The sequence below is a fragment of the Rattus norvegicus genome, chromosome 14, assembly GCF_021556685.1.
Source record: "Rattus norvegicus strain SHRSP/BbbUtx chromosome 14, alternate assembly SHRSP_T2T, whole genome shotgun sequence".
Lineage (NCBI taxonomy): Eukaryota > Metazoa > Chordata > Mammalia > Rodentia > Muridae > Rattus > Rattus norvegicus.
The window spans coordinates 14,168,400-14,179,252 of NC_141547.1; the positions used below are offsets into that span (position 1 = coordinate 14,168,400).

Genomic DNA, 10,853 nt, shown 5'->3' on the forward strand with positions numbered 1-10,853 from the left:
AGGAACTGATGATTTTTGAATTTCCTCTGACTCTGTTGTTATTTCTCCCTTTTCATTTCTGATTTTGTCAATTTGGACACCACACTCTCTGTGTACCCTGGTTAGTCTGGCTAAGGGTTTATCTATCTTGGTTTTTTTTTTCTCAAAGAACTAGCTTTTGGTTCTGCTGATTCTTTGTATAGTCTTTTTTGTTTCTACTTGGTTGATTTCAGCTCTTAGTTTGATTATATCCTGCCTTCTACTCCTCCTGTGTGTATTTGTTTCTTTTTGTTTTAGAGCTTTTACATGTGCTCTCAAGCTGTTGATATATGCTTTCTCCTGTTTCTTTCTGCAAGCACTCAGAGCTGCTGATTTCTGTGGAATCTTCTGCTCCTGAGATTCTCTCTTCTATCTCTTGTACTCTGATAGGGATGCTTGTATCTACAGCTCCTTGTCTCTTTTTTTCGGTTTTCTATATCCAGGGTTGTCTCCCTTGGTGCTTTCTTTTTTGCTCCTATTTCCATTTTTAATTCCTTCACTTGTTTGTGCTTTCCTGTAATTCTTTCAGGGATTTTTGTGTTCCCTTTCTAAGGGCTTCTACTTGTTTATTTGTGTTTTCCTGCATTTCTCTAAAAAAGTTTCTATATCTTTCTTGATGTCCTCCAGCATCATGATCAAATGTGATTTTAAATCTACATCTTTCTTTTCTGGTGTGTTTGGATATTCAGTGTTCGCTTTGGTGGGAGAATTAGGCTCCGATGATGCCATGTAGTCTTGGTTTTTGTTGCTTGGGTTCCTGGGCTTGCCTCTCACCATTAGGTTGTCTCTGGTGTTACCTTGTTCTGCTATTTATGACAGTGGCTAGAATGTTCCTATAGGCCTGTGTGTCAGGAGTGCTGGAGACCTGTTTTCCTGTTTTCTTTCAGCCAGTTATAGGAACATAGTGTTCTGCTTTCAGGCATGTTGTCGTTCCTGTCTACTGACTCTCAGCTGTTCCTGTGAGTGTGTGTCCTGAGTCTACCAGGCAGGTCACTTGAAGCAGAAAAGTTGGTCTTACCTCTCTGGTCTGGTGCCTGAAGTCGCTCCTTGGTCTCGGTTTCAGCTCTCCTTGAGGGCAGCAACCAGAAGGGCCTGCTCCACCTTTCCCGGGTCTCTGTGGACAGGGTGCTCAAATGACGCTAGGTGTTTTCCTCTTGAGTCAGAAATGTGGGCAGAGAGTAGTCTCCTCTGGTTTCCCAGTTGTGTCTGCCCCTCTGAAGGTCTAGCTCTCCCTTCTACGGGATTTGGGTGCAAGGTGTTGTTTGACCAGGTCCCTTCAGATCCAGGCACAGTCTGGACTGCCGAGCTCCTGCAGCTTGAGTGCCCTTATCTTCTTGTTCCCAGAGGCCCTATACACTTGCCTCTTGGGATGTGGACAAAGGTGGGCGGTACTGGCAGTATCTCAGGCCCTGCAGTCTTAGGATTGCCCACACGTCTGAGCAGGCAGCTGTCTCTCTCATGAGGTTTTGGATCAGGGAGCTCTAGGCTGTGATCAGGGAGGATCCGGTGCTAGCTAAAAATCGGAAGTGTCCTGTCCCAGAGTAATTTTGCCTTTGTGTGTCCTGAGTCCACCAAGCAGGTCAGTTGGAGTAAAAAAGTTGGTCTTACCTCTGGTCTTGGGTCTGAAGTCATTCCTCGGGACTGGGTTTCAGCTCTCCTTGAGGTCAGCAACCTGAAGGCCTGCCCCACCTTCTCCTCTGTCCCTGTGCATAGGAGGCCCAGATGGTGCTAGGTGTTTTCCTCTAGAGTCAGAAATGTGGGCAGAGAGTAGTCTCTTCTGTTTTTCGAGGTGTATATGCCCCTCTGAAGTTCTAGCTCTTCTTCCTATGGGATTTGGGTACAGGGAGTTGTTTGACTGGGTCCCTTCAGATCCCGGTATAGTTTGGACTGCAGGGCTCCTGCAACTTGAGTGCCCCTGTCTTCCTGTTCCCAGAGGCCCTATACAGTTTCCTCTTGGGTCTGACATGCAGGCAAAGGTGGGCAGTCTCTCCTGCCCTGCAGTCTCAGAATGCCCATATGTCTGGGCAATCAATTCTCTTTCCATTCTTCCGTTTTTTAAACGGAAGTGTCATACTTAAAATCTTTTGACCAGAAAATTATATACCCATTTGAGGGATCAAAAATCTCCCACATTGCCAGTGTGGGAGTCTTTCTTTACATGACCAATTTAGGATGAAGAGGAAAAATGATATTTCTACCATTGCCAGAGCAGTAGCTTCATCATTGCTGTGATTGTGAGGAAGTTTTATAAATTTTTCTTGAAAGTGCATTCTTTTTTGACTCCTTCCCCAGGAGATTTCTGACTGGAGACCTTAGAAGATGACTGGGCATACCCCACCCACACTCCAGAAGCTGGCAAGGCAGACTCTGCTAAGAAATGAGGCCATGGCCATAGCCTGTTTTGGGGAGCTGCCTACTATGCTCTTCCCAGCACTGTTCAAGGAGGCATTCGAGGGCAGACACATCAACCTCGTGAAGGAAATGGTAGCAGCTTGGCCTTTTCCCTGTCTCCCTGTGGGGGCATTGATGAAGACACCTAATGGGGAAACCATGAAGGCTCTGCTAGATGGAGTAGACATGCGACTGACAAGAAAGTTTCACCCAAGGTAAGGAATAACTATGTACTGTATAAGAGAGCACACGAACTGCACAGTAGAGATTGTCAAGGTGATTGGCTTGGTTATACTTGGGTCAGAAATTTTTGATCTCATCATCATGCAGGTATACATGGTTCTTGAAAGCAATTTACTTGTACTAAGGATAGTTGAATATGGATTATAGTTGAATATGTACTAGAGTAAATATAGCCTCACAGTAGAATGAGCCTATACCTAGCATTCCCACAACCACTAATAATGTGACTAATTAAAAGTAAGGTTTACATTAGTGAAATAAAAGTAATCAAGTGCACATAAGTCTGGGAAAGGATCTGGAGCATGCCTGAATCCAGTTTGGATATCAGGTGCTTAAAAACATACCTCTCAATAGTGGAGAGATGAGTTTAGATATATGTATTAAAAGCTGATTCAGAGTCTCATGAGGTTCATATGTTTCACCAACAGGAGGACAAAACTACAGGTCCTCGATCTGAGAAATGTGCACCATAACTTCTGGAATATATGGACTGGAGCAGAGGACAGCAGCCATTCAGCAGAGAACTTGGAGGAAAAGCAAGTAGCAAAGTTGTTTCCAGATATGCACTGAGGCGGCAACGTGTGAAGGTCATAGTTGAACTGTCCATCTTTTCTTGCCTTGAGGAAGAACGAGCATGCTTCTTAAAGTGGGCCCAGGAGAGAAAGGGCTCCCTATATTTCTGCTGTACAAAGATGACGATCTGGGATCTGCCGGTCCATGTTATCAGACAGATCTTGAATGTTTTTCATCCGCAGCATATCACAGAATTTGAACTGCATACTGAGTGGACACTGTTAGAGCTGGCACATTTTTCTCCCTACTTTGGACAGATGAGAAATCTCCGCAAAGTCTTCCTGGAACCCCTGAAAGGGATGATCTCTTCTAATCACAATGAAACAGGAGACAGAGAAGCCAAGTGTATCAAGAAGTTTATTTCTCAGTTCTCCAAATTCAATTGTCTCCAGCATCTCAGTATGTTTTGCCCCCATTTTCTTAGAGATCACATGAATCAAGTCCTAGGGTAAGTAAGAATGAAGAGCTAGTTCAGCTCCCAAAGCAAATCTGTCTCTCTTACCTTAAGGATGAGTGGTGTATAATGTCAGCAGTCACTAGGAACAAACATTCAGAGACACATAAGACTCAGGATTTGTGTCCTATTTTCATGTATACTGAGTGACACTCGGTTAATTTTACAGGTGAAATAAGTGTTTCAAATGAGCACTCATTAATTAGAGAATTGACCTGGAGTTAAGATAGATAATAAGAGTAGGTTGGAATTCTACCAGGTTTCATATCCAGGAGTTGGGGGACTCAGTAGCATAGGGTGAACCTGAGCTATAGAACAACCTTCTATCTTCCCTCAATTCCCTTGGATAAAACATTGAGAGCCCAAGTAGCACTGAGTGCCTGGGACAGGGGGCCTGTAAATGAGAACATGGGTAACTTTGGAAGGACGGATAGAATCCAGATGCAAATGTCGAGATGCTGTCAGGACTTTACTGGGATGGAAGTTCTTGTGTGTGCTTTCTGGACTCATGAACTGAGCCGCTTTTCAGTTTGAGAGTGAAGTCAGTCCATGAACTGTGGGGTGGGCATGACTGAGCAATTTCCATCAGGAAACATCAGAAATGATGTCCTTGATCATTTAGTCAAACTCACCGTGGGGCACTTGGTTCCCTCTACCTCTCTTTACATTCCAGCCAAATATCTACAACACCATTAGCCAGAACTGACCCCCTGTTCTATCCCTAGGTGCCTGTTGACGCCTTTGGAGACCCTCTCAGTTACTTACTACATAATTTCACAGAATGAGTTGAATTCCTTCTCCTGCTGTAAGAGCCTCTTTCAGTAAAAACATCTGGAATTGAGAGGAGTGATCTTACATGATGTGGATATTATGTCTCTGAGAGGTTTCCTAGAGAAAGTGGCAGACACTCTTGAGACTCTGGATTTGCAGTGTTGTAGGATGAAGGACTCTCAGCTTTATGCCCTCCTACCTGCCCTCAGAAATTTCTCTCAGCTCACCACGGTCAAGTTCTACAGCAACAAATTCTCCATGCCCATTCTGAAGGACCTGTTGCAGCACACAGCCAACTGGAGCAGGATCAATGTGGAACAATACCCTGCCCCTCTGGAGTGCTATGATGACTCGGCTCAAGTTTCTGTGGAAAGATTTGCCCAACTTTGTCGTGAGCTCATGGATACACACAGGGCAATATGGCAGCCCAAGAATATCTCCTTTGCTACAGAAATCTGTTATACATGTGGTGAGCGCTGTGTCTATCATAATGGGCCCAGGCTTTGTTGTTGCTGGCAGTAAATTGTGAAGTAGAACTTCTGTATTTAAAAAAAAAGGCTTGTGTTGAATGGGTGCAGAATGGAAAGACGCTGGTATTGCATGGGTGCAGCAAATGGCAAGGTGAAATTGCCATGTATAAAATAAAAGTCTTCTTGATACTTCTTTTCCTTGTCCTTTTCCTTGGCTACATTTACAACCCTCTTATTTCACTGGTCAGTTATGTGCAGTAAACATTAAACTAAAGTAAGCAACATAGACACACCTCCAATGAAGTAGTATTAAATGGACCACAGAAGATGAAAATACAGTACATTCAGACCACAAGGCACCTTGCACCCTTCAGAGATGTCTAAATGGAAGAAGACAACCCACGACAAAGTTAACAGGCTTTCCACTCTGACTTTCTACTCTTGATCTTTTTGTCATGCCTCCATGAGATTACTACCAGGAACCTATGTACACTCTATGCTACAGCCATATGTCTGTAGAGCATTATTCCTATGGACTCTCAAACTCTATGTAGCACCCAAAGTGTATGTAAGGTGTCCAATAATATGCAGGTCCCCCTACTATATAAAGCATTTTCTTTGCAAAAGCATTTTATTCTAAATCCCCGAGACTAATCATTATAACTCCTTACTGTATAGTGAACTATCAATAAAATAATTTATTATGCATTGTATTTATTAAACGCATAGACCATAGGTTCTCTGTTTAAATATCATTGTTATTGTCTACATTGAATAACGGATCTAAATTTAATTACTCAATAAATTCCCTCTGGAGAGAAGCCAAAATAAACACATTGATGCCAGGAATATCACATTTCATATTCTGGGGAAGATTAATAAAGTTATCAGCTAAGTTGGGACCCATCTGGACATTTATGCTGCCCTAAGGTGGACAAGAAGACAAAAGAAAAAGAACAAAAAAGAACAAGAAACCTCTCTCAGGCTCCTTTTTTCTCTCTTCCCCTACAACCTGTCTTTTTGTCTGCATGACCAGTTACCTGGCCTTATTCCTTGGGACCAGTGAACTCACCTAAGATTTGTCCACAGTAAACACGCTTTCATATTCTTAAAACAAATGACCTATAGTTTGAGAGAAATTGCTCACAGGCTTAGAGCACATGCTACTGTTGCAGAGGATCAAAGTTTGATTTCTGAGCTTATAATCAGGTGACTCTCAAATGGAACTCAGGCTTCATGTAATAAAACCTGCTTTTCTGGCTTTTGTGGATTCCCACTTTCACATGACCAAACCTACATAATTCACATTCAGATATATACCTAGCTGAAGAAGTCTTGAAATTAGAAAATACCTTCAATTTCACAAAGTAAAAAATGGCCCAATTAGTTAAAACAGGGGTGTTGATCAGTAGCAGTTGTGTGGCTCTGTGAAGAGAGCATGTGGAGGTTCAGGTGTGTCCACTGAGCTCAATTGGCCAGCAATAGCATAGTTTCCTCTGGTCTCTAGGCTTGGAGGTCTTGCACCAAGGGAGAGTGAAAGGAAATGAGGAGTTTGTCAAGGTACAACATTTATTTCTATATAAATGTTCTGTATAGTTGTGTTCTATTTATCTGTATGCTTTCATGAGGAGAAAAGGCATCAGAGTGCTAAAGTGGTTGTGAAGTGGTAGATGGTTGTCTACCATTGAACTCAGGTAGTCTGAAAGGAGAGCCAGGACTCTTAATTATTGAGCCATTATCCATCCAGGTCCATGACAATGAAAAAGCACTCATGGATACATAATCACAAGAAACCTGGTGTCTGTTTTGCATAAAAACTTACCAGTTTGTCATTATCTTTAATGTGTTATATTTTAGACGGTTTGTGCACATGTGTATATTTATGGCTTGCATGCTTGTTTATTTTTTAGATAATCACTAAGTAGATCTGACAAAAGAATATCAATGTCCTGAGTCATTCCACGAAATGTCTAAATGTGCTTCACTTAATAGTGTTTGTCTATCCATTCACTGGGTCTATGAACACCATTAACTAGGGTGTAACAATACATAACAGTTACCTCAGCACCCTACAGGTTGAGGTTTCAGAGCAGAATTCAATATCATTCTATCTATTTATCTGAATACCTAATATAACCTTCGAGAAACTTCTTGACAGGTAGCTAGAATCCCTTAACACTTTCTTTCTGGTCTCTCTTGACTTCATCTTATCTCTGCTCTGGAATGGAATAAAAGATGTGCAACATAAATAAATAAAGATCAAAATAATAAAAATCTCAAAGGATTTTTATAGTATAAACTTTAAGGATATGTTGATAAGGAAGGAGAAAGAAAAATGTACAGAGGGAAGGAGATAAGAAATTAAAATAAATATAACCTTACCTATTTATGTCTGTAGGGAAGTATGTGACTTAAACATTGATTGTATAATTTACATATGCTGCTGTCTGTTCTAAGTTCATACTAACAGTAGCCACCCATCTTAACAACAATCCTCACTACTTTTCTCTTTTTTTCAATCTTTATTAACTTGAGTATTTTTTATTTACATTTTCTCAGATAATTTACATTTATTGAGTTTGTATGTATGCTACATTATCTCAGATGCTATGTATACACAATAATATGTATGGAGCATACATTAATTGCCAACTTATTAAAGCTGGCATGGATTTTATAAACACATATTCTTTTATATTTTTATTTTTTTTAATTTTTTATCTTAATTACCTTGAGTATTTCTTATTTACATATCGATTTTTATTCCCTTTCCCAGTTTCCGGGCCAACATCCCCCTAACTCCTCCCCTTCCCCTTCTTTATGGTTGTTCCCCTCCCCATCCTCCCCCCATTACCGCCCTCCCCCCAACAATCCCGTTTACTGGGGATTCAGTCTTGGCAGGACCAAGGGCTCCCCTTTCCACTGGTGCTCCTACTAGGCTATTCATTGCTACCTATGAGGTTGGAGTCCAGGGTCAGTCGATGTGTAGTCTTTGGGTAGTGGCTTAGTCCCTGGAAGCTCTGGTTTGTTGGCATTATTGTTCATATGGGGTCTCGAGACCCTTCAAGCTCTTCCAGTCCTTTCTCTGATTCTTTCAATGGGGGTCCCATTCTCAGTTCAGTGGTTTGCTGCTGGCATTCACCTCTGTATTTGCTGTATTTAGCTGTGTCTCTCAGGAGAGATCTACATCTGGCTCCTGTTGGCGTGCACTTTTTTGCTTCATCCATCTTATCTAATTGGGTGGGTGTATAAGTATGGGCCACATATGGGGCAGGCTCTGAAATGGGTGTTCCTTCTGCCTCTGGTTTAAACTGTGCCTCCCTATTCCCTGCCAAGGGTATTCTTGTTCCACTTTTAAAGCAGTAGTGAAGCATTGGCATTTTGGTCACCATTCTTGAGTTTCATGTGTTCTGTGCATCTAGGGTAACTCAAGCATTTGGGCTAATAGCTACTTATGAATGAGTGCATACCATGTGTGTTTTTCTGTGATTGTTTACCTCATTCTGGATGATATTTTCCAGTTCCAACCATTTCCCTAAGAATTTCATAAGTCATTGTTTTTGATAGCTGAGTAATATTCCATTGTGTAGATGTACCACATTTTCTGTATCCATTCCTTTGTTGAAGGGCATCTGGGTTCTTTCCAGCTTCTGACTATTATAAATAAGGCTGCTATGAACATAGTGGAGCACTTGTCTTTGTTATATGTTGGGGCATCTTTTGGGTATATGCCCAAGAGGGATATAGCTGGGTCCTCAAGTAGTTCGATGTCTAATTGTCTGAGGAACCTCCAGACTAATTTTCAGAATTCTCGTACCAGTCTGCAATCCCACCAACAATGGAGGAGTGTTCCTCTTTCTCCACATCCTCGCCAGCATTTGCTGTCACCTGAGTTTTTGATCTTAGCCATTCTCACTAGTGTGAGGTGAAATCTCAGGGTTGTTTTGATTTGTATTTCCCTTATGACTAAAGGTGTTGAACATTTCTTTAGGTGTTTCTCAGCCATTCGGTATTCCTCAGCTGTGAATTCTTGTTTAGCTCTGAACCCCATTTTTTAATAGGGTTATTTGTCTCCCTGCGGTCTAACTTCTTGAGTTCTTTGTATATTTTAGATATAAGCCCTCTATCTGTTTAGGATTCGTTAGAGATTTTGTCTCCTATCCCTTGTATTCTGTTGGTGATGCTAGCATCTATGACTCCTGATCTCTTTCCCTTCTTTGTTTTCTATCACCAGGGTTGTCTCCTTTTGTGATTTCTTTATTCTTTCTATTTCCATTTTTAAATCCTTGATTGTTTTGTTCAATTTCTTCACCTGTTTGGTTGGGTTTTCCTGTAATTCTTTATGGGATTTTTGTGTTTCCTCTTTAAGGGCTTCTACCCATTTATCTGTGTTCTTCTATATTTCTTTAAGGAGTTATTTATGTTCTTCTTGAAGTCTTCTATCATCATCATGAAATGTGATTTTTAAATCCAAATCTTGCTTTTCCCCTGTGTTACTATATCCAGTATTTGCTTTGGTGGGAGAACTGGGTTTTGATGATGCCAAATAGCCTTGGTTTCTGATGCTTAGGTTCTTGGACTTTTCTCCTGCCTTCTGGTTATCTTTGGTGTTAATTTGTCTTCCTCTCTCTGACTGGATCTTGTCCCTCCCATCGGTCTGTGAGCCTCTGTTCTTAGGAATAAGAGCACTCTTTGGAGTCGAGCTCTCTACAGACAGGATTTGGGCATGGCAGGCTGTAGAACATCCTGAGCTCCTGGGTACAGATGGAGAGAGAGTAAGTATCCTATCCCAGGCTGCTCTGCAGTTCTTGTGCCCCATGTGCTCCTGGAGGGTCCTTCTTTGGACAGTTATTGGAGCGAAAGTGGGGTCTCATCTGTTGGCTTAGGAGTGAGAGCACTCCTGGGAGAGTAGCTCTCTCCAGGCAGGATTTGGATCCAGAGGGCTGTGGGACAGCCTTAGCTCTGGGCACAGATGGAGTCCAGAAGTGGCATACACCCTCTTTAATCCCAACACTTGGGAGGCAGATCTTTGAGTTCATGGCCATCCTGGTCTGTGGAGCGAGTTCCATGATAGTTAGAACTATACAAAGAAATCCTCTCTCAAACAAACAAACAAACCCCCAAACCCCAAAACAAAACAAAACAGAACAAACAACAAAAAAAGCCAAGCCAAGCAAACAAAACAATAAAAAACACTACCCAAATGAAAAAAACCAAAACAACAAATCCCCCAAAAAGGAAAGAAAGAAAGGAAAGGAAAGAGAAGGAGAGAAACTATTCAGTATGTACTGGAGCTCTGAGGAAAGCCAAATATGTTTTCTTCTAATCAGTGTTTTCTGAGACATATTGGACTCACAAAGAATGGCAGGAACATTGAACCACTCCTCTTCTTACCTCTTAGTTCTTGGTCTCTTGTGGCCTCCTGCTTGGGATATAATAAGGTATTTATGATGTGTCATCAGTCCACATACATTTTAGTTAGGGTTCCTATTGCTGTGATAAAACATGACCAAAGAAACTTGGTGAGGAAAGAGCTTATTTGGCTTACACTTCCATTTTGATGTTTATCACTGAAGAAAGTCAGAACAGGAACCCAGAGTGAGGGGCTAATGCAGAAGCCACAGAGGGAAGCTGCTTACTGGCTTGCTCTCTATGGTTTGCTCATTCTTCTTTCATATAGAACTCAGGACCACTAATGCAAGGATGGCACCACCTACAGTGAGATTGATCCTCTCCCATCAATCACTAATTAAGAAAATACTTTACAGCCAGATCTTATGGAGACATTTTCTCAACTGAGGCTCTTTCCTTTTAGAAAACTATAGCTCAAATCAATTTGACATAAGACTAAATTCACAGATGAAGAAGAAAGAAGACCAAAATGTGGATGCTTCATTCCTTCTGAGAAAGGAGAACAAAATACGCACAGGAGG

General features: G+C 41.6%; 1 protein-coding gene across 1 annotated transcript; it reads left to right on the forward strand.

Annotated features, from left to right (window-relative positions):
- Positions 1–2,337: 2,337 nt before the first annotated feature.
- Positions 2,338–4,972, forward strand: Pramef8l3 (PRAME family member 8 like 3). The gene is given in 4 exon segments (XM_087584717.1): positions 2,338–2,624; positions 3,081–3,193; positions 3,196–3,673; positions 4,405–4,972. Coding segments are annotated over 4 exon segments (1,446 nt in total).
- Positions 4,973–10,853: the final 5,881 nt, after the last annotated feature.